Source organism: Alosa alosa, chromosome 8 (assembly GCF_017589495.1).
Source record: "Alosa alosa isolate M-15738 ecotype Scorff River chromosome 8, AALO_Geno_1.1, whole genome shotgun sequence".
Taxonomy (NCBI): Eukaryota; Metazoa; Chordata; class Actinopteri; order Clupeiformes; family Clupeidae; genus Alosa; species Alosa alosa.
Window position 1 is genome coordinate 8,622,729 of NC_063196.1, and position 27,260 is coordinate 8,649,988.

Genomic DNA, 27,260 nt, shown 5'->3' on the forward strand with positions numbered 1-27,260 from the left:
AAAAAATAGCAAGCCCTGACAAAGAAAATGTAGCCTAATTATGCATGTCAGTTTCTGCAAACTCATGCAGTAATGACTGGTTTCAAAGTAGCCTGATATACAGATGTTTTTGAAGCCACCCTGGTAGTTGTGACAAATAATGTGTTAAGGATTGCCCACTCTTAATGAAGCTATTTTCTGCCACACTAGGCAACTGGGGCGAATAGGGGAGTGACGTTCATGATCGATGTATATAAGTACAGTATCTGACAGCTTGTAGAGCAGGTAGATTTTTTTTCTACCCAGTAATCACCCTAGCAACAACAAACAGCGCTTCTCTTGCTATAGCGCCAATGAGCTTTAAAGCCGTCTCTTTCCTCACTTCCTCTGGCTCTACAGGGTTTGGCTTGGCACTCTTCTACAAGTGGGCAGCCATCTTGGATCCAGCAGAATAGCACCGCTATATCCACTTTCGAGATGGAAGGATTTTAGTCTAACTTTGGTTTTAAATTCACCCGAAAACCAGGAGGAACGTTTCAGCTGGAACTTTGTGACTTGGAATTTTTACAGGAAGTTGAACAGCAAAAATTGGCAGCAAATTCTGAGACCGGTTTACGTGAACTCCCCCATCCCCTCCCCTTTTCCTTGTCTGAACGTTGTGTGCAGTTTATGGGGGCCTATTAAGTGTTGCTGTTGAGTTATCTACATTTACATTACGGACATTTTTGTTTAAACTGAGCAGACCACTTGTTAAGAAGAGGTTATGCCATTTAATCGGTCAACTTTATGTGAAGAGTTGCCTTTTGCCAATTGTTCTACGTGTGGACTGTAGCATACCAAGCTACTGTGTAGTAATGCGGTTCTTGAATTTATTTCATTAATCTGGACTCGGGGTACTTTCCGACCTCGGATTTGCTCAGAAACTTGACTGTCTTGCCATTGGTGTTGATCGAATCCATGACCATCAACAATTGGAGTGTCGCTTTCCAACCATCCAAGTAAGGTGCTGCAAAACCAAATCGTGACTCAGAACCACTTTGGCTATTCCGACAGTAAAATGTCAACGAGAACACCACTACCTACCGTCAATGAGCGTGACACTGAAAATGTAAGTAGGCTGTATGAACTTTATTTATGTGTTATGAGCATGGCTTGTTTGCCTTTCCCATAGTTTGTCCTCTCTTCGACTCATGTTTTCCTGTGTGCTAAGCTAGCTAACGTTACTCTGAAGAAAAATGTCACTTGCAGACTGACCATCAGCAGTTAGCCATCTAACTATTGACCATTCAAGACTGCCCGCAATTAATCGGCACACTTTTCTGAAATAAGAACTATTAAGTAACAAATAACGTTAAATTGCATCAAACCGTCTACCGTTAGTTCACATTAACATTAGGCTTTAGTCTAACCAACTGTGGTGTGATGACGCATATCGGAAGTTGTGCTTCTCTGTATTGATTTCATAGTCAGTGCAATTTAACAACTTTAAACATATATACTTTTTATTTTCACCAAGAGAAAACATGAATAGCCTATGTTGTGTCACATAGGAGGACCCACAGTAGTGCTAATATCATGCAAGTTTTAAATGTAACGTAAATTCCTTGTAGGTAGAATAGGTTCGACGTCTTTCAAGTTAGCGTCAAAACAAACACCTTTTAGATGTTTGAGCTCAAAGCAATGACGAACGCTTTCACTAAGATTTGTATTTAAGGCGAACATTTAAAACAGGAACCATTGGAGCCACTTGGAGGTGATGGCCTTTAATTAATGTGGGTCACGCGAAGCTTAACGCCACTGTCGTATGCCTGATAAATGCAAAACCTGTGTGGTAGCCTCTCGTGACCAACGTCGCCATTCAGGTTCTAGAAAATCTGTGTGGCTACTCAGGCAAGGACACATCTGGGTCAAGGTTTCTCATTTTTTGGGTGCAGAATCCAGCTGCTACGCTGGCTACTGGGACACCACGGTCCGTATGCCCTCGTTGTAAAGGTGTCACCCTCTAGTATTCAGGCGTATGTGCTAGGGGCATGTGGAGCGCCAGCTTACCTGTTGGCGATTGCGCAGTTTCACCTTGGGCATGCGTGTGCAGAAATGATGATCCCTCACCAGCGTCATTGAGTGTGCCAAGAAGCAACCCAGTTTCGCAGAGCTACAGAGAGAGAGACAGAGAGAGAAAGGGAGAGCAGGGCCACCATTCCCTCGTTAGTTCAAGCCGAAAGGCAGGTGACCGAAATGGTTTCACGCTCCCCTGAGCATCGCTGATCTCTCCGACGGATCAATGAGTGGCTGTCAGCACAAATACGGGCGAGCGGTCTGTTTCAATGCCATTCAGATTGCCAATGCAAGGATGAAGGGGTCCCACTCAGTAAAGAGGCATCGCATTACTATTGTAAGTTGACTTTGATATTGTTGCTTGTTAAAGGTTTCTACCTGTTTGCATTGGGTCCAGTGTTAAAAGTTATATGATTGGCAATTTTGTAACTTTCCTTCACTTGGGGCATGTGTTTGGTTATTCTCTTCACAACAAAGCCTCAGTCATGTTATTTGACAAATAGGTTGTCTTTAGAGGTTGGATGTAATGATGATGACTAACCTAATTGTATGTGGAAAGACAAATTTGGCCCATTATGGAGGTGTGGCTGTTCAGATGCCCCTTTTAGAAAATGGGTCTCCTGTTACTATGGTTGTTTTGATGAGAGCCTGAGAAGGCTCCAAGAGCGCCACTTTGTTGGCAAAACATTATTCTGAAAGCATAAACTTTCGATAGCACACAACCATGTTATATCCAGGTAAGAGGCGCTTGCTTCACTGGTTTATCTAGCCTAAACTGTAAGGGATAGAGAATACTCTTGAAATTGTGAACAAAACGAGGACAGTCTTGCAGTCGCTCTATCTTAGAATGAATTGCAATGCATTTTTTTTTTGCTCAAGGCAACCCAGAAAAACTGTGTCTCAGATCCTAAATTGGGTCACTTTCATGGGCAGGCTTAATTTATATGTAATTTGCACTATATGCAAATTGCACTGAAGAAACCCTCAACTCTGTAATGCATAACCTACAGCCTCCTCATATTTAAAGGTCATCGGTCCTTCCAGATTTGCACCTAATCCAGTTCTTGTCTCAAACAACAAAAACATGGGGATAGTGGTTTGCATTATCATTTTTGGGGTTTTGATTTCAGTTCTGAGTGACTAATTTTTTTTACCCATGTTAGTGCTAGAAGATGAGTGCATTCATTTTAGTCCCAAATGACTGACTAATTCATATATGGGTATTGTCCACTTCTGCCATGCAGACTTTGTGCATGTGCATGTGATTGCTGCGTATCTTGAATAATGAGAGTCTTGCTTTACCCTAGCTTGGTAAGGGACCTGAAAGGTCACTGAATGGAACTAAAAAGAGTGTGTTTATTTGAACAGGTGGTACTGTCCATCATTGAGTCTTTCCTCTACAGACAGACAGACAGACTGAACGCCCTCACTAGTCTCTGAACAGACACACTGGCTCGGAGAAGACATGCCGAGTCCTATTCTGTGCCCTGAATTCTCACTCCTCCCTTTTGCGCACCTTGAGGCCAGATTCGTTTAGATGCTTCTCTCTCTCTCTGAGTTTAACCTCTCTCTCTCTCTCTCTCTCCCCACCGTTTAACATCCGCAGAACCTCCGGTCTTACACGTATGTCTGAAAGCGCTATCTCTCTCTCTCTTTCTCTCTCTCTCTCTTTCTCTCTCTCTCTGTCTCTCTCTTTCTCTGCTAATGGGACTACTCGGGTCTAAACTCACGGTTTCAGCAGGAAGGGAATCTTTGTCACCAGTTTGTCACCAGAAGTGGTGACTCTCTTGTCTTTGTGTGAACCTATTGAATAGAAAGAGCAGCTCTTATGGAATAGCTTACCGCACAGGCTCGTTCAGAACTTAATTACCACCTCTTTGTGGATAGTGTTAGCCAGAGCTGCCTCTCTGCAAGAAAATGTGGGTTATTCATTTTTTCTTCAAAGTAATTTATAAATTTGTATCTTTTTACTGGCTGTAAACAATGAAAGTAAGGTCAGGGTTAAGAGTGGATCATCAGCAAAAGGCTTTATTTGGTTGGTGCTGCTGTTTGTATTTCACAGTTTCCATGTCCCAAATCATTCCCATTGATTCCAACAGTCGTTTGATTGGCGTGCTATCCAGGCCACTCAGTCTGAGTCTCATTTGAGTCCGGTTTAGATTGATAGGAAATATAAACTTGTCTATAAGGCACTCTCCAGCAATTTGCCATCCTTCAGTCCTTCTAAAACAGTGGCCCTTAACAGGAGAGTCCTGATCGGTCGGTCACAAGTTGTCTAGTCAGGTCCCCTGGGATTTAGCCTGATGGCGGATAATGTGCTGGCTAATAAGGATAATCTAATCTAAGTAAACAAGCCCTGCTTCCTGTTATAGGGTTTCCCTTTCATTTATTTTCCCCCCTCTCAAAGTTATTTCTAAGATTGTGCCTTAATACAGGGGTTCCCAAACTTTTCCATGACAAGGCCCCCCAAATACCACTAGGTTCTGGCCAAGGACCCCCTTAATGTGTTATTAAACCTATCGACAATACTACGGCAAATGTAAAAATACATTAAGCTAATCCTAATAATTATTTTAGCCACAAGCACTTCGCAATGGAGAATACAGTGTGTAAACATTGCATTTGGAGCTTTCTGCTATATGAGAGCTATCACTCTACTATTATTCCCAGTCATTATAATGTTCAGATATGCACCAAATTATTATAATGACATTGTATAACAACTCTCATAGTAATAGGTATATTTCAAATGTATTGCTTTTGCTTTTATTTTTCCTTCCAACTTGCTGAGGCCCCCCTGGCACCCCCCTAACCCCCCCAAAGTGACCACTTTTGAAAACCACTGCCTTAATAGAATGTATTGTGCTCTTGGGGTAACCTATTTGTTCAGAAGTGAGTGCTTTTTGTATCATTCTCCATTTCTGTCTGTTGCTGAGGCTTTCAGGGAAAGACACATTTATAGATTGTGTGTAGTCATAAGTTACATTGACTTCAAGTAGATAGCCTACAAGTCAAGCCAGAATGTCAAGTTCTGTTGCAGACACTTTGTCTGATCTGTTGCTCAAAAAACACACAGCTGTTTTTTACACTTCTGATACGTGGTGTGGCCTTCATTGACAACCTTACAGCTGGTTCAACAGTGGTGTTCCACAGCCCTCCATTGATTTTAGCTTCCACTGCCCTGTCCACTGTGTTTCTAAAATCGTCACAGTCTGTGTGAGCGAAATGTGCTCAGGCCTAATCAATGCCCTGGCCCAAATCATCCCTGTCAAATCAGATCATGCTCTTGGCCGCATTAGCATTAGTGATAGAATGCACCCAAATTGTCAGCCCTTATGGTACATGAAAGCTTGATTGCAGTCTGGCATCATGCTTGTTTTTGTTTTCTTTCTTTCTTTCTTTCTTTCTCTCTCTTTCTCTTTCTATCTATCTCTCTCTCTCTCTCTTTCTCTTTCTCTTTCTCTTCCAAATTTTGGCAGGTCCTGCTCTCTAGATAGTTTCTACTTGTAGCATTGCCTGTTTCCTTTTCTGCATGTTCTTGTTGCAGATGTGCATTTCCCTCAACCTACACCAGATCCACAGGGCATAGGCACTCCAGCCTTTTTGTATGTATTTTAGTTTTATCTCCAATCCCTCATTGAAGAATCTGTTCCAGACAAACTGTTCCTCTTTTTGTACCAAGCAGATTGCCATAGCAGATTGTCATAGACCTGTCATAGAGCAATGTATTTCGCTCCGAATGATCTATCAACCTCAGGCCTTATCTGTTTTTCATATCGTGTCACAACACATCTTGTCACAGCAGAGAGAGGTATTGATGGTGTAGCAGCAGTTCAAAAAGCAGTGCAGTCATCCAGCTGCCAAACAGTTAGTCTCTGCTCCATGTCAAAGTATCCTGAGCTCGACTAGCCTACCTCTATATATTGAACTCTGTGCCAAAGTATATTGACTAGAGCTCGTTTTGCTGCTAGGCAGTACTGAAAAATGTTGTCTGCACCTCAACGTAGGCTAGATCTCAACTCAGAGAAAAAATAGTAAGATTGTGTTAAGAGTTTTAGTGAATCTGTATACTATCAGAAGTCATACACATTTTTGTGACACAATTTGAGTAGCCAGATAGCCTAGACTTTGATCTTGTTGTCAAACCCATCACTGACATTGGGTTTTAGGTTAAAATAGCCAAACAAATGCTCACATCAATCTGAGGCAGATGATCAGGTAGCCTAGCGTTAGTGTGCCGCTGCCTCCGCCAGGGCGGTCACGTGTGCGACCACATCCGGCCACAAGTCCCCTCTCATGAGGGAAACGCTACTGTTGATCAAAAGAACAAGCTCTGTTGCCCCAACTCGACTGACTCCACGTGAATTCACAAACTGCCCCAGATAAGCCAGCATCTGACAGCGACTCCTGCTTCTCCACATAAACTGTATTTTTTTTTTCTTTTATTCTTATTTTTAAAAAAGAAGAAAGAATAAATAGAATATTATTTCCCCACTCTTGTGATATGAAACAGAGCAAACAGAGTAAAAAGATGTTTACCTACAATTCATGTTTAATAGGATAGTAATTAATGATATTAAACAGATAATAATAATTTACACATGATTAACAGTATATTTAAGACCTGTTTCTTTTCCCCAGCTTGTGGCATCAACGTGTTTACAAGAGTCTTAGACAACTCCCTTCCTCTTCCTTGTCTTGTTTCTCTCTCTCTCTCTCTCTCTCTCTCTCTCTCTCTCTCTCTCTCTCTCTCTCTCTCTGTTTATGTTAGTTGTCCCGTATATATGTGTCATATTTGAGTAAAGTGCCTCAAAACAGCAACATGCAAACATTATTTAGTGTGATTACTCTACATTGTTTTTAGTTGTTATTGTGTCTGGAACTTGAATGTAAATGTAAAACACCACTGATCTCTCTCTCTCTCTCTCTCTCTCTCTCTCTCTCTCTCTCTCTCTCAGCACACCTCCCATAGTGATGGGCGCAGTGAGGTGCCCACGCGGGCCGGTCGCTCGGGTGCCCGCTGCAGGAACTCCATCGCCTCCTGTACCGACGAGCAGCCGCACATCGGTAACTACCGGCTGCTCAAGACTATCGGCAAGGGCAACTTCGCCAAGGTCAAGCTCGCCCGACACATCCTGACAGGGAGAGAGGTAAGAGTGTGTGTACTGACCGCTCAGGTGTGTGTTTGCGTTCGTGGTCTCTTGCCCTCACTTGACCTTTATCTGCACAAACAATGTTTTTGTAACAATCCGAGGCAATAGGAATCACAAGTGTGCGCCCCAGGTTATGAGTGATGATGGGGCCCCTATCTCCAGATCAGTCTGGCTGCTCTGAATTGCAGTTCTGTGCAGAAAGAATCCTCTATGGAAACAGGTTTCGGTTCATCAATGTAGGTCTCGGCCTGTGACAGTTTGGCTTTCAGCATGTACCATAGGACAACCACATGTTTGGCATGATCTGAATCTGAAGTCGCTGCACCCCATGATTTTCGGTGTTTTCAGTTGTGAAGTCATCAGGCAAAGCTTAGACAGGAAGCATATTTGCGGAAGTCTATATTGTTCATGAGTTGCTGAGCTTTCAGGTTTTAACCGATAACTCATGGTCATCGTGGAGTTCAGACACTCGGCCTTGTGCCTTCATTGCCACATGTACGCATGTCTGTTGTTGTTCCCATCCAGACAATTTAGCACAGTAAGTCCGCTAAGGACAAACCCGCACTAGAACTAGCAACAGCAGAACTACGGATGCCAGTGTTTGCCATCACATGTAGGGCAGTCCATGACTTTCTAGAACGCAGGTATGCTGCTAGGCTGATAATAACACTGGTCACTGACTTGGACTGAGTTTCTCTTCCCTTTGCCCCTGCCCACCCCATTTTATTGTCTTACAGGTGGCCATCAAAATTATTGATAAGACTCAACTGAATCCTACCAGTCTTCAGAAGGTAAGCACTGTCACTTACTTACTCGCTCACTCACTTACTCTGTCTCTGTCTCTGTCTCTCAGTGTCAGTGGATCGGCATGCAAAGCATTACGGCTCTCCACGTGGGATGGCCAGCAAACGGCCACGGCTGAGCGTGATTGTGTTTTCTTCTGTTAGCCCCCCTGGTGCATGCTGGGAGATTGGGGTGGAGTGGAGTGGATTGCGTGGGACGAGTGACGGGCGGATTAACCCCGGCGCTTGGGTCGGCTAAGAATAACCCGGCAGGCGTGGAGAATAGAGTTGAGCCAGCCAGAGGCCCGGGCGCGCAGTAGCTGCCATGCATTTGTCTGTCTTCTTGGAGAAAGGGGGTGGGGGTTGATTGGGTGGATGTGGGTGTGTCTGTGCTTTGAAGTGTTTGGGACAAATACGTTAACTGGGCTGGTGGGATTCACTGTGGGAGGATCACACATGGGATATTATGTGTTAGCTGGGATGTTTGCGGTAGTGTTAATTTCGTCAGACGAGACGAGAGGAAATATGTTCGTCAACAACCTTTTTTTTCATGACTAAGACGAGACGATGAAGAGACGGCAGTAATGTCCTGAAACACTGACTAAGACTATCTTAAGATGCATTATTGTTGACGAAAAAAGAACGAGACTAAAATGTTTTGCATGAAATAAAAAACTAAGATAAAATCTCTTCATTTTAGGTCTACAAAATGAGAAGACAGAATATCTAGCTGTTGTTTTCAAAATATTCCGAATGAGGAAATAGCTTTCCTGTAGGCTAGTCTACGTGCTGTGGCTGCAACACGAAACTACATGGAACAAGAACACTGGACTAACTACCTAAGAAGTTGAAGTTGAAGCTACAGAAGTTGAAGCTTCACTTTCGTTACATATTAACATCCCCAGAATGTCCATTCGAAAATGTTCATCATGTAATGTCAACTATTTAACTAGTTAGACTGATGATGCAAAGTTTGCTAGCAAGTAAGCTAATATGGAAAGTTAAGCTAACAAGTTAGCTATGGCTAAGATGGAGAGTCTGTTTGGGGAATGTGTTGTGTTTGAAGCCTATAAGCCATCTAGCGGTAGGATTAAAACATTAATACTTTGGCCTCTCGACAGTGTTTCTCAAACTTTTTCAGTTTCAGGACCACTTAACTAACCCTAGCTAAAAAAAAAAAAAAAAGATTAGACCTACTTCAACAGTAGCCTATAATTAGTCTACACAATAGGCCTACTCACTGAACCACCTTGCTTATTGTCTTTGCACTTTGCTTATTGTGTCAGAGGATTCATACTGTATGATTTAAACTGGCATATCTCACATAGACAGTGTTGCAGAACTGTTTGGATTTACATACAAGTTGGTTCAATATTGCAAACAACTCCTCTATATTATATTTTACTACGTCTGCTTTCGGGACCACTTGGGATAACTTTGGGACCACCAGTGATCCCCAGACCACACTTTGAGAAACACTGGTCTCGAATATGACCATGGTCCAGTCGAATCTTTTACTGTCTATGGTCAAATCCCAGCCGAGCTATAACTAGGTCGACTTACCTGTGCATGTAAACATACTAACTGACAAAAAAAAATCAGAATGAGTAATTAATTATAACAGGCGAGTAGCCCTGTGGACACAATATTGTTGGAAAATTGAGATGTGTGAAACACTATTTGACTCAAATGGTAATAATTTGTAATAAAAAAAAAAGACTAAAATGTGTTGACTAAATCTGACTAAGACTAAGATACCTTTAGTTTTCTTTTTGACTAAAACTAGACTAAAATGGCAGAGACTTTTAGTCGACTAAAACTTGACTAACAAAATTATATTTGAATGACTAAATATGACAAAGATTAAAAGGACATTTCGTCACAAGACTAAGACTAAATTAAAAATAGGTGACAAAATTAACACTAGTGCGGTGCGTTTTGAGAACAGGGCATCACTGTGTGTGTGTGGGTCGGGGGGTCGGGGGGGGGGGGATGTGCTTGAGATATGATGTGTAAACTGGGCTGTTGGGGTTTGTTTTGAGAAGGGCATCTGTGTGTGCGTGTGTGTGTGCGTGTGCGTGTGTGTGTGTGTGTGTGCGGTTTGAAGTGTATGGGGTATTATGTGTTAGCTGGACTATTGGGATGTGTTTTGTGAAGGACATTACTGACGACTCATGTTTAGCCTCTGTCCAGTCCATATGGCCCTGTCGTTCCCAGCTCAGAGAGCCTGCTCTGCCGACTAACCTCCCTCCCCTACGCCGTGGTGGGTATGGATTGTGTTGTCACGTTGAGGCTGAGGAGAGGGTGCCGGTGTCGCTCCCCCTCTCCTCTCCTCCCTACTCCTCCCCTCCCGATCCCGTTCGCCCCTGTAATTAGGTGCCACTTGTTTTTCCAGGCCATTGATTTAGTTTGTTTTCCATTCGCCGGCCAATCGACAGCCCCACGGCTCAGCACGCGGTTTTCACGGTGGGAGAAGAGGACGGGGCCGGCCGAGGCTAGAGGCTAGACTAGGCTGGGACGAGCCGTGAGGAACTGACTGACCGCTCGCTCGCTAGCATGTCTCTCTCTCTCTCTCTCTCTCTCTCTCTCTCTCTCTCTCTCTCTCTCTCTCTCTTTCTCTCTGTCTCACTCTCTCTTTCTCTCTCTCTTTCTCTCTTTCTCTCTCTCTTTCTTTCTTTCTCTCTCTCTCTCTCTCTCTCAAAGCAGACCCCCACCCCATCCACACACACACCACCCCCCCCGTTCCGCTGGCCCAGTCCAGTACGTACAGTCCTCTTGGAGAAAGCTGGGGCATTATGGATTGGCTGTGCACACAAAGTGCTCCGGCGGTCCCTAATGGACTTTGAATAGCCGCGGTGTTCGTCATGGAGGCCCCACGCTGGCGTGGGCGACGTTTAACCCGCCTCTGCTGATGGGGAACGGACGGTGATTAGCCCCTGCTGTGCAGAAAGTGCATGAGCCATCAGGCGAGGAGCTTTTGAACACCAGAGTTCAATTATGGCCCATTCCATAATGTGTGACGCAGCCATGGAAGATTACCCTCTTCACAATGGACATTTTATAGAGCTTCATGTTTGTCAGAATAGTTGTATAGAATATTTACAAATTATTGGTTGCAAAAAAAGAAAATGCATTGCACACCTGACTTGCAGCATATTAAAGTATCAGTGAAAATGCCAGCACTCAATACTTGATTAGATTTATCTTGACACATCATGAATATAGTGATAATATAAATTCTTCTGCTGGTATATGAAATAGAAAAGCTGTCAAAGCATGCATCATCGCGGATGCGTTAGAATAAATAAAAAGATGCCAAGTCAAGAGAAGAGGGCACTTTCAGATTCTCCAAGCTATTCTTAGCCGCTCTGAGACAGCACTCAAAACTCACACACAGCCCAGAAGCATAGATCAGTGCGGCTTTGCGACTTTTTCTTTTTTTCTTTCTTTTTTGTCCTCCTTGCAGCGTTCGACGATAACTCATTATTCCACTTTGACTAGGATTATCTCGTCCCTTATTCAGTAATGAGGTCTAGCCTGTTTTGTTACATCGGTAGGTACTATGTGACTCCAGGACCTTCTCATCGTGCAGAGACCCACGCGCAGTGAGTCTTTGCTCTGTGTAAGACTTTGGCAATGGATTTTTTTTCAGGCCGTTCAGGGATTGTAAGTTATTGAGGTGCGTTGACCCCTTCTGCTCGGAATCGCTCAGGTTCACTGGCCCTCCCAGGTAGTCCCTAGGAAGCAATAAAAAAGAAGCAAAGTCTTCTGGGTTGTGTAAGCCAGATGCTGCCTTTGGTGTTTTGCTGTTGCATAACCGTGGAGTTGTCCGTGGACGTTATTGGGGCATCTTGGGGGACCTTGAAGCCCCTTCCTCCCCCTCTAAAAAAAGCCTGTATCTCTGGGTATGCCAGTTGCCAGTTCTTTGGGTACACCTAGCAAAAATCTCTAATGTAGTCTAATACAATGGATCCAGCAATTATGTTGAAACAGTAAAAGATATGTCGATTAACTGTATAATTATTTTGGAGAGTGTAGTGTATGGTGGTTTTTAAACTGTATTGCATTAATCTCAACGTTTTTTCGCTCGCTGACTGAAGCAGCTTGTCCACGACCATATTCAATAGGCCTACAAATAAAAGCAGAATATTATAACCTCAATGAATGTAAGATTTATTTCGGGACAGGTGTATTTGGCCATCTCTGTGTTTCTTATATACTGATAAGAAACTGTATACTTTTGGGTGTTAATTGTATAGTTCAGTGAAGTGCTTTTCTTTTAGTGACGGCTGCCTCATTTACTCAGCAGAGACCTAAAAATAACTATTTTCATAGCAGTCCATTAAGAGTTTTTTTGCTCATCTTCTGGACGGTTTACTCCCACATAATCTTTGGACACGGGAGCATTAGAGCAGCAGTGCCTCTCTGCATTTGGATTAAAAATAACTGCCCAACCGATGGCCCAGATTGGTGATGGATTATATTCCAAAGTGGAGGCCAAACAATACTCTGCAGAGAGGGTAAAAACAAAAAAATCCCAGGCTCAACAAAAACTCCTGATACACTCCCATGGAATAGGAACAAAGAAAAACTACAGGCCTGTAGTTGTATATTCCTGTGCGAGTCAACAGGTTCATGTGTTCTTGATATGAAAAAAAGAAAGCCACTAGCCGTCCGCGTGATGAGAGACCTCGGTCTGACAATGGGCACCTTTGTGCCAAGTGGAACACCTCTTTTCAAGTGGAACACCTCTCTCTCCCTCCTTCTCTCTCTCCCTCCCTCACCACTCAGAGCTAGGCATCCATTGGCTCGTCTCCTGTCTCGGGCTATTTTTGTTTGCGTCGGCGTGACCCTCCTCTTACATAATTGGTGGTAGTGGGAGGCAAGCCACACTCGCCAGATCCTCAGTTGGCTCTCTCCATTTAGACATCAGGGTCCTTGTGATGTGTGTGTGTGTGTGTGTGTGTGTGTGTGTGTGTGTGTGTGTGTGTGTGTGTGTGTGTGTGTGTGTGTGTGTCCGTTCTTTTCTTTATCATTTCCATTTCGATCAGGGTCAGGAGCTAGGAGCCAGTGTCGAGCAGCATCAGCTGTTTGATGTAGTGTGTGTGTGTCATTAAGATCAGGGTCAGGAGCTGGGTAACCAGTGCGGGTCTCCTCCTCCTCCTCCTGCTGCTGCTGCTGCTGTATCCCTCCCTCAGGCGTTGCTCAGGCCCGTCTCCAGGGGCTCTTTCTGTCCGCCAGCGAGGAGGTTTGGCTCAGATGAGATGAGATCCGTCTGCCAGGTGCAAGATGGCACCGTCTGAGGCCTCGCTGTGGCCGGCCGGCTGGAGTGTCAGATCTGAGTCCCCACATAGAGAGGAAAGGAGAGTGAAAAGGTGGAATGGAAAAGTGCTTCTGTATTATTTTGGCCAGTCGTGTGTCTGTGTGTTTGTGTGTCTGTGTGTGTGTGCCTTTAATCATCATTACGCCTTCGGTGTGCCAGTGATGATGTGTAAGTGAGCAGTTATGTGCCAATGAGCTGTTGAGGCCAGCTGGCTAGGTCATCCCGTCTGGTCCCCCTGCGTCCCCCTTCACATCGGGATTTTCCAAAATTCCACTGCTGTGTTTTTGTTTAGTTTTGTTTGTAAGCGCCAAGATGAATGAGCTGAGTTTTTTTTTTTTTTTGTTGTTGTGTTTTTCCTGTAATCGTTAACCCTCGTCTCTGGTTGTAATGATGAGGCCAAGTTGCCTTGTGCAATTAAGCAGGGTTTTTTTTTTATTGTCAGATGCCACAGCATCTGGTGCTAGCTTTGTGATGCTTCCTCATAGATTGTCACTGATTGTCATAGAACTACTCCGACTTCAACTGCTTTTTTTGGATACGTCTTTGTTTGTCTTCTGTTTTTGTAAGAATCCACCATACTTGTGGTGGTGTGAAGCTGGCTCGTGTGTGTGATAATGGACTCATGTGAAGTGGCTGAATTTCACAGCATCTGGAGTTGGGTCCTCCTCACTGGTTGCCGTACAAGGATTGCATCATTCCCACTTGTATATTTGATCTGATATTTAATATCTGATTCCCACTCAGATGTTGTTATTGAACACATGGAAGAATATGTATTTCTCTAAACTGTGTGATTGCACGCTTTAGTCTTTGGTTTGGCTTGCTTTGTTTTGGCCTCTCCTCTCGATCCTGTCGTGTTGTTGTTGGGGTTTGCTTCTGCTTTAAAAATTTTTTTTACAAAAATCAACACTCATTCGTCCCCACACAAGAGAACACCAAGACAGCCAAGGGACGCCCACATCTGCACAAACTGACCTCATTCTCTTGGAGCGATGCGGTGGGGAAGATGATGATGATGATTAGTGGCTAACACACACACACACTCACACACGTTTATTTAGTCTCTCTCTCTCCTGTTCTTGTCCTCATCATTGAGGTCTTCCTCAGAACAGGTGACGAACAGATGGGGGGTTTGCGGGGGGTCAGATGAAAAAACAAAGAAAGGAATGAAGAGTGGGAAAGAAGTGGAGGTTTTTGGAGGGACGTTGTCTCTGCTGGCTGCTGTCTGCTGTCTGCTATGTGGGCCAGCCCCACTTCTGGCAGTGACCTCATTCAAGGGTTTTAGGGAGAGAGAGAAGCGGGAGAGATACAGACACGGAGAGAGAGAGAGAGAGAGAGAGAGAGAGACAGGAGAAAGAGAAAGAGAAAAGAGAAAGAAAGACGGGTACAGAGTGAGCGAGAGATAGAGAAAGAAAGACGGGTAGACGGACAGTTGGGAGAGAGAGGGAGAGAGAGAGCGAGAGAAAGACAGACAGACAGACGGACAGACAGTAAGAAAGACAGAAAGAGGGAAGAGATGTGTAGAGAGAGAGAGGAAAACCGAAAGAGTCTGTTGTGTCTCTATTTGTTTACTCGCGACGATGTGGCCGCCGCTGCTGTTGTTATTGTGTCTGGATTTGCGATTGTCTGTGCGGACGCCATGCTGATATCCGTGGGAGTCTCGTCTCTACACAAGCAACTCCAGTTTTCTTTTTCATAAACAGATGATGGGCCCCAGCTTTCACTGCTTTGCTGTTGTATGTTAGCATCATTTGATTTGATTCACTGTTCTGTTTCTGTCTCTGGGCATCTCTTTCCAGTGTTTTAGTTCAACCCGTCTCTACCTTTGTGCACAAGACTATCTGGCCCTCGGCTACTAATCCCAGGTGCTCCCAACAGACCGTGTGGATATTTTTGAGTTTGTTCTTTCTCCCTACACCCCACACCCTAGATACGTCAATACCTCCAATCGGAACTCCCCACATCACTTTTCCCGTCAGCTTGATTTCCCAGCATGCCCTGCTCCGGCTGAGTCACCGACTGCTCACCGACGGTGCTTGTGTGGGCAGCCGCCCGTGATGCTCTCGTTGGCTCGGAAACACCTCTCAGCTGAGTTAGCTTTGGCGTTACGACTTAGAGATGAACAATGAGAGCCTGCTACTCGTGCGTGCGACGCACACGCACACACACACACACACACACACACACACACACACACACACACACACACAAAGGAAACTGGGACCCATGATTTGGGATCTGGGACCTATGCCATTTGTATGAGCCTCAGGCCATTACGATTAGAAACAGAGATGTTACTTAGCTATACCGTTGGTCGGTTGTTATGGTCATTGGTTGGAATGGCCTATTGGTCATTTTGGGAGGCTAGGAGCACACACACAATCACTATCGTGCTGCTCGAAACTTGTGCATTGCTGTAATGTTTGGCACTTCACTACTCAGATTCTAGTCTAACGGTGATGTGGACCATGCAGTGTTTCCCACAGAATTGAATTCCATTTGTGGTGGTAGGTTTGCAGAATTAACTTGAATTTTCAACAGTTTTTAACAAATTAGCATAGCGTGGTTATGATGAACCAGATTTAAGCACAATTTAGTACAACCTGGAAAATCATTGTGTGGTGGTCAATGTTGATATTGTGGTGGGCCGCCACAAATAAATCAATTTATGGGAAACACTGCCATGGGTTTTTTAGCTATAAGCACATAGAGTAGTGAGCTTCTGGGCCCAGCAATGTCCCCGCCCTGTGAGTGACTACGTTTCTGTCGCTGTCTTCATGCCAGCTGCCATCCTTGGACTTCACTGGCGCATCCCCCCAATTCTAGCATTCATGTTTGCTATTCAGAGCAATAACCTTTTTGGTTTCCTCTATTTGTCCATCCACCCCCTCTCTCTCCTTCTATCCATCCACCCTCTCTCATGCTCTTGCTCACTCTTTCATCCCTGTCCCTCTCCCTCCCTCTCTCTCTCACTCCCTCCCTCCCTCCCTCCCTCCCTTTGCTTGTTTCCCTCTTGTCCTTTCTTAAATATGCTCTGACCCAAATCCCTGCGTTATTTAATTACCTTGCGAACCCTCTCCTCCTGTCAGTCACCATTTGAATTACTCAAGGCTCCCTGGGCTTGTGTTGTGTTGTTTGTGGCACGGATTGTTTTTGCGCTCACTTGGTTACCTCCCAAAAATGCCCCACAGCTTATGGGGCCCAGCATTCAAATGACTGGGCCTTTAAGGTTAACAATCTAATTGTGTAGCGTCACATTGAGTTGAAGTCAGTAAACCATTTAAATTTTGTAAACAGTTCACATGACTTAAAGGTGTACACTCATTCACTTACTCGCTCACTCAGTCTGTCAGTCACTCTCCCTCACATAAAACACACATCTAGCTCTCTCTCTCATGCATCACACACACTCACTCACACAGTGTGTGTGTCCTCCCTGACTTTTTCTATCTTTTAATGTGACGTGTCCTTAGTTCCTCCTAGCCTCAGCTGCCCTTGCCCAGGCCCAAGCAGAGAAACGGGAATCCAGGATGAAAGGAGGTTAGACTGGGACAGGAGCTAAACCATCTTGTGTGTGTGTGTGTGTGTGTGTGCGTGTGCACGTGTGCACGTGTGTTTGTGTGTGGGTGGGTGGGTTTGGAGGCAGGTCAGATGCCAACTTCTCCACACACATTGACAGGTCACAGTCAGGACAAGTCAGAACAGCATTAGACAGATGACTGCAAAGCGGTTTGTTTCTTTGTTTCTTTTCTTGGTTTATATTTCTTTTTTGCTTGCTCTCTCTTATCACTCTATTTTACTATTTATTCTCTTTTTTCTTGCTCTCTTGCTCTATCTCTCTCTCACTCACTCTCACTCACTCACTCGCACGCACGCACACACACACACACACACATACAGACACACACACACACACACACAGACACACACCACCAACTTATTTCATTTCTTTTTTTTGTGCCGTTTATATGAGATCTGACTCACTCAGGGTTCCTTTTTCTCTGGCCTGCCTCTCTTGCTCCTCACGGTCGGAGAGTCGAAGCGTTTTGTTTGGCGTCCGGCCACAGAGGTCACAGGTTGTCGTTCCCAGGGCTGTAATCTTGCGCTCGGCTTTGAGGCGCTAAACCACAGGAAGGCTGCCGAAGTGACTGAGTGAGCGAGTGAGCAAGCCAGTGAGCTGCGGTGCTCTCCACCACGGCGAAGACCCTCACAGAACATTCCGGAGTTTATCGACACACAATATCTCGCCCACTCCCCCCCCACACCACTTCTGGTCTGACTTCTGGCCAGCCGTCCCTCTCATCGGTTGGGAAATCTAGGAAGATGTGTCTAACAGACACCCTAACCTGTTGACCGTCATTTGCTGTTGCCTAATGCAGCTGAATGACTAGTGGTTTCTCTAACAATGAGTCTATTCTGAGCAGACAAGCACCGGTATGGAGGTCAGCCCCTCACAAAGCTGACCTGCGGTGGAACGTCTGGTTTTGTGTGTCTTTCTCATACCTCTGGTATTGATGGAATTCTGGAATCCAGGCGTTTTTGATCCTCGGGAAACCGTTGCTGTGTATTGTTTCGGCATTTGTGTTTGGACTGGTAGCGGTGCATTTCTGTTTCTTTATTCAGCTTGTAATTGTGGACGAGTGTTGTTTAGTCTGTGCGTGCCACACTTTTGTCCCAAGTGTGTTTGAAGCTGCAATGTTTTGGTTACAGGGTAGTGGGCTCTTTTTGTAGTCAGTGGTGCTGTTTTTGCACATGATGTGTCATTGGCAGATAGACGTGGTTTCCTTGATGTGGGGTAGTTTGAAATGGGAGATGCCCTCTCGTCTATCATAGAAAGATGCTCGTGCATTAGGTTCTCCTATATTCGTCAGCAGTTTAGGCTTATTCCTCATCCTGTACACACTTCTGGAATGATGCTTAACCTCAGCTATGAAATAGTGTGCCTAAGACCCTGTTTACACATTGGAAAAATGCATATATTTTCATGCGGTTTGGCCTTTTATTTACACGTAAACGGAGGTTTTATCACTGAAAGCAATTATTTCTGAAAACTCCAGCCAAAGTGGAGATTTGGGAAAACTCCAGTTTCACGTTTGCATGTAAAGAGGGGAAATGGTTTTGCATTGTGATTTATTGTTCCCTCGTTTGTTTGAAATCTCTGATTGGCCACCGGTTTGCTCGAGGGGGTTCGCGATACCCTTCCCCAGCTGTTTTTAGCATCGGTGTGAACAGAATTATTTTTAAAAACGAAAATATCCATTTTTCAGAATACCCTACTACGTATTAAACGTGGTCTAACTTACATCTCTTAAGCGAGTGTGTAGCAAACTAGGAAAACCCTTCACATGGTGCACTCAAACATCCCTGATTTTTGCTCTGTTTCAACCCTTTCTGGTGAAATTTCACCAACTTAAGATTCTGATACCATTTCCATCCTAGCAACATTCTGGACACTGAACCCCTAGCGAAATCCTCACAGAACATTCCGGATACCATCCTCCCAAAATCTTGGATGCTGCTAGGATGGTATGAGAATCATAAGTTGGTACTTGCCGATATGCAAGTCCCACTTCTGGAATGATGCTTAACCTCAGCTATGGAATAGTAAGCCTAACTTACATCCCTTAAGTGAGTGCATATTTTCTATGGGGAGCTGATTCAAAAGATTATGAGTAGTGTATGGAATAGTGTAATAGAAGTTGATTAGAAGTGATTGTCACAGACTTTCCATGCTTTCAAAATCAGGTCTGTTCCCAGCTTAAGGCAAGCTGGTATGCACCTGTGTGCATGATTTTTGTAACTTGTGTTCTGCCCCACTTAAACCTGAAATATACCCAGCAGGACACACATTACCCACTGGGAAATAGGTTTTTGCAACTCTGCATTAAACGCAATAGCTATCTCCAGAATAACGGCAGGATGTTTTGGTGGGGTTGGCATTGTCCAAGCTAAGGATTAGTGCTGACCTGGCTACCATGTGTCATAGACCTGAGGTATGTTGAGGAGTCTGTCAGCAGTAACAACGGTAACAAAAGTGAAAAACTGCATCCATACATTTCTTCAGGCCAGACTCACAATGAAAAGTGAAAAAGAGTTGTGCTGTGGCTCATGTCTGGCACTGCACGACAGGATCTAGACAGCGCCCAGATTTATCTGAGGGAGGGAAAGTGTGTGTGTACGTGTGGGTGTGGGTGAAGGTGTGTGTGTCTGTGGGTCTTTGTGGAAGGGGTTAAGCGCACCTGTTTATAGTAGAGTTCAAAGCATACCAGTGTTCTCCCATTATATTGCCTGGTGTCTCCCTTCCCATTTTATTCTCCACTGCATGCGCTCCTTGCCATCCATTCCCTTGCATCCTCACTTTATTGTTTGAGTCAAGAGCTGGAAAGGCAGGGCAATCTTTCTGGAGTGTTGAGTGTGCGCAGGGGGGGGTAGGGGGGTTGCCCCTCGACGGGGCGCCATGGCAACGGAGCAGGCACGTCGTCTCCTCAGCCGGCTGGCTAAGAGAAGGAACGGCGGGAGCCGGCGGAGAAAAGTGCCGTTGTGGGGGACGTGGGAACGCCACGCTCTCCGCTTCACGCACGCACGCACGCACGCGCACACACACGAATGCTGATTCTCTCACATATGCAACATACATGAACATGTAAACACACACACACACACACATGGATGAACACTGACTCTTTTACACATCCAGACTCACACACACTCCAGTGAGCAGGCGAGTGCATGCTGGCTAACTAATGCATGGGTGCAGTAAAGGGGGAAGTGTGCAGCGAAAGGAAGTTGGGGAGGAAAACACGTTAACGGGCTGCAGAGAGGAAAGTGGGCCATTGGCCAATTAGGCCAGCCCAGAGATCCCTCTGTGTGTGTGTGTGTGTGTCTATGTGTGTGTCTATGTGTGTTTCTCTCTTTCTCTCTCTCTCTCTCTGTTGTGTATGTGGTTTGTATGCATTTATGTCTGCGTTTAGCATGTCAGGGGTGTTTGTGTGTGTGTGTGTCTTTGTGGCACCTACAGAAAATTCCTCTTTTACACACACCTCCCTGATGGAGAGTATGACAAAGACCGTGTGTGTGTGTCTCATTTAGTCTTTTGTGCTCTCTTTTTCCAATGCTAACAGCAGGTAGATAGAATCCGTTTATATTATGCTGTTTCCATTGTTTGCTTCCGACCACACACATGTACACACACACACACACACACACACACACACACACACACACACACACACACACACACACACACACACACACACACACACACACACACACGCTGCTCTCTGCTAGCTTGGTGTTTGTTGCTATGTTCCTTCCTCCCTCACTGCTCTTATTGTGGAGAAATGGCAGCCCTACCTACCAGATGCCGTATACTCCCTACCTGCACCTGTCATTCTAGTTCACTCTCACACAGTACACACACACACACACACACACACACACACACACACACACACACACACACACACACACACACACACACACACACACAACCCCCAGGGTCGCCCTCAACAGCATCTGGTGCTTCTGAGACAGGAACACACATGCACAGACGCTCACACACACACACACACACACACACACACCTGACCCCCCTCCCTACCACATTTAAAAACTTTGGTGCGACTATTAATTACTTTCTCCGTAGGTGAAGCGACTCAAACAATGTCTCACTTTACTTCCAGTCTTGCTGAGTGAGTGAGTGAGTGATATGAAACTAAACACAGGGATATCACATATGCCCGTGTCCATAAGACCTGAGTCTGCTCTCTGCTGATGTTGTATTCCTTCCTTCCAATACGGCCACAACAGAGAGTCGTGTGACTGTAGTCTACAGATACATCAAAGCTTATGTCAGTCAAAAACATCTGTGTGTGTGTGTTTGTCATCTTAATTGAGTGTGTAGAGAAGATGTATATTTTTCCCTGTGCGTTTAGTGCATCTGTGTGTGTGTGTGTGTGTGTGTGCGTTTAGTGCGTGTGTGTGTGTGTTCCTTCCTGGCTCAGACAGTTAGTGCTGGGTAGAGCCTGTGAGATGAATACTGCAGCATTGGAATGTTTGCTTCAAAGGAGCGCTGATGGTCTGCAGGTTAGCTCACGTCCAGAGCTGGCTCACATAGCCATTGTAATGGCCTCCTCATCTGCTACTGTGTGTGTGTGCGCGCGTGTGTGTGTGTGTGTGTGTGTGTGTGTGTGTTGAAAGCATGTGTTACTCCCTTGCTGAGGAAAAGATCCCAACACGTCAGCAGCAGTGATGTGTTTTGACCCTGCAGTTTGATCATGTGCTCCCTCTGCAGTAACTGACGGCCAGCACCCTGTGATGTGGTGTGGTGTGTTTGTGCATCTGTGTGTGTGTATGTGTGGACATGAGCGTGCATTTATGTGTGTGGGTGTGTCTCCGCACATCGTGTCAATGTGTGTGCGTGTACGCATGTGTGTGTGTGTGTGCGCACAGTGTTTTCGTGGGCGTAGGCTTTTCTCACCGACACCTCCACCCACTCTGAGTGGGCTGCACACACCCAGCCTCCCCTCTCACAGACATTTCCTGTGGAGCCTCGCCGCTGGGTGTGTGTGTGTGTGTGTGTGTGTGGGCTCACAGGTGGCAGCGTTACCGGGGCTACCAAAACCACCCAGCCTCCCTTACCACATGTGTGTCAGTCATGTAGCAGCACAGAAAACATCAAACATGTTTGTTTATTCACACCATATTTGTACCTCCAATGCCATACTATTAGGTGGCCTACTGCTTTTAGCTACACCATCTTTTAGTATACTGCATGCCTGCACGATATGCATACTTTGTAGTATGCACTTTCTAAGAATCAAGCCTATGACTTATGACCTTGATTGTGTTTTTAGCTGGGTCTTAATCGAGCTAAAGGAAAGCGTAGGCTACAAATGCAGCAGCACACTGCTGTGTTTTCGCCCACAGTGAGACATCAGACACCCTTATCTATGCGAGTCCAATTGAAAGTAATGTGATGGTGGATCTTATGGGTTTTATTTTGGGTAGAGAACATTTTCTAACTTCGAGGCTACACCAATTACAGACACCTGCTCATTGCAGCAAGTGGCAAAGTATGTGTGTGTGTGTGTGTGCATGTGTGTGTGTGTGTGTTGGTATGGGATATAGTGTGTCTCCTCTCTCTCTCTCTCTCTCTCTCTCTCTCTCTCTCTCACACACACACACACACACACACACACACACACACACACACACACACACACACACACACACACACACACACACTCACAGACAGATGCAGTACAAGGGTACATCATTGCCTCTTCCAGGCTCCGGAGGCGTCTCAAACTACAGTGATGACACCATCCAGCTGATTTAGCCTCATCACGTCAGGGCTCAAATGTCCCAGTCCAACACTGCTGTCAGACACACTGCATGGTCCGTTTCATTTGCAGTAAATGAGTGTGCATTTCATTAGAGAAGCCCTATTAGTAGAACTTCATCGATATGTGTGCATTTCTCTGTAGCACAGAGAAAGTAAACCCTCAGGGCTTCATAGTAGACGTGGAAGGCTCCTGATCAAATGTCCTAATTTCAGCCCACGCAGCTTTGCAATGGTAGAGAAGGAGAGAGAGAGAGATTTTCAGAGAATGGTCGTTTTTACAGTAGCAGGGGGCGTGGATTTAACTCTAGTGAAAAGTCCTCGTAGTATTGATTGATAAATTGATGGTTTTTGTTATGATTTTGATTCATGATGCCTGAAATCCGCAGAAGTCTCTAGTAGGAGTTTTCTAAGAGTAAGTGCAGCTGGCTAGGCTGATTGTTTATACCTAGTGTGTGTGTGTGTGCGCTTGCACGTGTGTGTGCGCGTGCGTGCATGGCTATGGCTATGGCCTGAGGTGAGGCAGTTCATATATAAGCAGGACTGGGAGAATAATGGCTTGTGGATGCTGAAGGCTAGTATGTTGGGGATTTTGTGTGTGCATTTGTTTGCATGCTGGGTAAAGTGGTGGATGTGTGTGCTTGCGTGTGCGGGCGTAGCGAAGTGTGTGTGTGTGTGTGTGAGTAGGGGATTGGGTGTGTGAGGATGCAGGGGTCTTGTATGTGGGGAAAGCTGAGTGCTCATGTGCGCACAAGGTAGGGGGTTGTGTGTGTGTGTGTGTGTGTGTGTGTGTGTGTGTGTGTGTGTGTGTGTGTGTATGGGAGGGATACCATGTGTGTAATGTACTGGATAGGGGGTTGCGTGCCAGTTGCTATGAACGAAGGGGGGTTGTGTAGGAGCACTGTCAATTCCCCAGACTGAATTATTCACATATTGTGTGTGTGTGTGTGAGTCGGTCTGTCTGTCTGTCTTTGGGGATGGGGGAGAGTCTGTGTTTAGTCCTGGCGAAAACACAGGAAGCTCAGATTGCTGCAAGGCACATGAAGCACATATATGCATACACATGCATGCATGCATCCTCCTCTCTCCTCTCCTCCACCCATCCCCCCACACACACACACACACACACACACACACACTCATACACAAGACACATGTGCAGACTCACTAACTATATTTGCACATGTACAGCAAGCCAGCACACGTGCATGTTTGCACACATACACTGTATAATCCACAGATGATTGGCCAGAGGTGTATAAGAGAGACACACACACACACACACACACACACACTCACACACACACACACACACACACACACACTCTCTCTCTCTCTCTCTCTCTCTCTCTCTCTCTCTCTCTCACAGGGATGCTTCTCTACAGCGGAGAGGAAAACTTGGGCGATGTTCTATAAAATCTTAATTACAGTAAAGTGCCTCTTTTCCCCCCAGGCACTGACAACACACACACACACACACACATTCTCACACACACACACACACATAGGCTACACTCTGCCCTCAAACACAGTCTGACACACTCACGCCTTCAAGCAAGCACACACACACACACACACACACACACACACACACACACACACACACACACACACACACACACACACACACACACACACTAGGAATGTTTGGCTGAATGCACAATAATGTTCCCCCCATCCCGCGGGAGCAGGTGAGGTCATGTCTGAGCATGTGCAGACTAGGCTTTTTTTTTGTGAATGGAACCGCGAGCCCCACGCGAGGACCCTGCCTGGCCTGACCTGATAAAGTAACCAATCAGAAGCCACCTTTTACCCCCACACCCACCCAATCCCCATCCCCCACACAAAGACACACACACTCATGCATGTCTGTTCGAATATGTAATTTAATTTGCATGTAAGAGTATGTGGGGGCTGACCTTTATCATAACGGCTATGCCTAGATGTGAGGCAGCCTAAATGTTAGCCCCAACGCTCCCATTCCTTATCTTTTGGGGAATTTATGCATAATGGTTGTCGGTGAAATGCTTGAATGGTCGTATATAAATAAAGTGATAAATTATAAATGTAGCCACATTCTGATGCAGGCCAACCATAAGATCATGTTCATTTAAGTTCAGTTCATGTACACACACACACACACACAGTGCTGGACGAGACTAGAGGCCCTGCGGTGTTGGGCTTGTTGTAGCACGAGTGTCGGTGCTCTGCCATGGGTCCTGTTTAAAAGGCTGTCCATACACAGATCCTGCAGAAGGCCAGGGCACGGGAAAGGGCTTAATCGGGCTTGACCGCGGCAGCAGCCCTTTTTCCGTGATGAGCCAGACTTTTACTGGATCCTCACTCCGTCCTATCTGGTCAGCTCTTTGCAATCCAGGCCATCACCAGTGAGGAAATCAATACCTTGTGCGTGTGTGCGTGTGCGTGTGCATGTGCCCAGCAGCCACTGCTGCTGTGTGTGTGCTTGTGCATGACCTTGCCCACAGCCTGTTGAAAGCAAGAGAGTTGCTCACTGCCCTTCTTTTTGTGTTCTTTCTGGGTGTCTTTTTCTGGGACAGAGCAGCTGTGTGTGTGTGTGTATATGAAGGGTGTGTGTATCCTACTTCCAGGATATGGACATGGCGTGCATTTGATATGGACATTCGTTTCACACATGGATAAGCTGCGTATTGAAAACAGCAAAATGACCAAGACCCTGTGTGTGTGTGTGTCAAGCCTGTTAATCACGGCAGCTTACCCCCAGCAGAGAGTGCACAATTATGGGGTGATGGGGCAGTCGGGGCCCACTGTCTGTGACCAGACGAGGGTCACACCCTTTACTCTCCTAACAATGCCCCTTAGGGCTGGGGAGGAGAGGGGACATAGTGGACTCAGGGGGCAGCAAGTTGAGCTTTTACACACACACACACACACACACACACACACTTTCCATGCATAGATGCACTAAACACACAGGGAAAACTATACATCTCTACACACTCCGTTAAGATGACAAACACACATGCGCACACACACACACAGGTATTTTTTTGACTGACATAAGCTTTGATGTATTAGTAGACTACAGTCACATGACTCTGCTGTGGTTGTATTGGGCATTGAGGCACCAGCCATTGATAATCTGACTGAAAAACAATGAAAGTGTCCATTCATATATGGTTTAGACCTTCATGACGTTGCAGCTGGAGAGACTGTGTGTGTGTGTGTGTGTGTGTGTGTGTGCGGTCGCGCACTCATGCATACAGGCACGCACATGCGCATACACACACATGCACACACACCTGCAGATGTTGTTCTGTTCCACTAAGAACTCACTTTCCTTCTTTGGCTCGCTGCCTAGTAATGAGCCTTAAGTGCTCCCAGCTTCTCTTGTTGTTGAACACTGAACACACACACACACACACACACACTCACACTCACAAATATGCACACACTTCCAAGTCAAGGCTTCAGGACCAATTTGAAAGTGTTGGCAAGTACCTGAATTGGGGACAAATTGATGGTTTTGAAAGGCAATGAAACTTAACCCTATCCCTGAAAAGTGCTTCAGGTTTCGTTTTGCAGTAAAGCTACAATTTTCAACTGCAACTACATTAATAGCTTCTCAGCCTGCAGTAAGATTTGCTTTCAAGCGTGGACAGAGGAAGTGCTTGATGGAAGTCCTTGATCAGTGTTTTGAAGCATTGTTTAATTCATTTAATTGAATTTATCTAAGTAGTTGAAGCCTAACTGACTGTTCACTTCACAATATATATATTAATTGTTCTGTTCTTTGATGCACTTACGTCAGTCCGCCGAGATTGTTCTATGTGAGCTCAACAGCCTTCTGCTCAGTCCAGGCTCTGTGAATGGAACACAAGCAGAGTGACTTGGGCTGAGCTACAGGCTACGTAGTTTAATTTGCTGCTTTAGGACCACAGAAGGAAGAAGAGTGTCATCAGATTGGCTGCACAGCTCAAACACCACTAACCTTACACCTGAATCCAGCTCTAGGCTATGGGCTAACTGGTCTAACCCACTTCCAGTGAATTATGCTAAGCTAGGCTAACAGTACGGGCAAAGATCCTTGATTACTAGCTCCGCTTTAACCCTCTCTGGTACGGGTTACTGCACGCACAGAAAAGAGAAGTGTATCCTCTTATCTTACTCTGGAATAGACGGCAATTAAGCTCGGAGACCGAGCTCTTGACGGTCGGCGGTGGTGTTGTGAGTGGGAACGCGTCGCGTGGCATTCTTTCATCCTATTTAGTCATTACATGCAGGATGTGGCCAATGAGGCATCGGCCCTGTGTGTGCAGGGCAGACTCACTCTCTCTGCCGGAGCACTGCAGGAATGAGCTCGCTCCAAGAGGGAGTCTGTCTGCTGTTCCTGCTGAGTAGGGCCAAAAGGAACACACACACACACACACACACACACACACACACAGTGAGAGGGAAAACCTCTTTCTTTGTCTTTGTCTTTCACTTAACACAACACAGGCACACACCAGCAGCTGATGCTGGCTACAGCCTGCCTAGACTGGCCCGTCGTCATCCTCATCTGGTCTCGTCTGGTTTGGTCTGGCGGCCATCCGCTCGTTAGTGGAGGAGACTCCCCTCTTCTAATTAGCCCACGGTGATTAGTG

General features: G+C 45.6%; 1 protein-coding gene across 1 annotated transcript in view; it reads left to right on the forward strand.

Moving 5' to 3' along the window:
• The first annotated feature begins 373 nt into the window (after positions 1 to 373).
• LOC125299689 (MAP/microtubule affinity-regulating kinase 3-like) overlaps positions 374 to 27,260 on the forward strand; it is a 64,662-nt gene continuing 37,775 nt past the window's right edge. The window contains 3 exon segments of the mRNA XM_048251073.1: positions 374 to 1,087; positions 6,993 to 7,184; positions 7,925 to 7,978. Coding sequence (XP_048107030.1) covers positions 1,037 to 1,087; positions 6,993 to 7,184; positions 7,925 to 7,978 — 297 coding nt within the window. The 5' untranslated portion in view covers positions 374 to 1,036.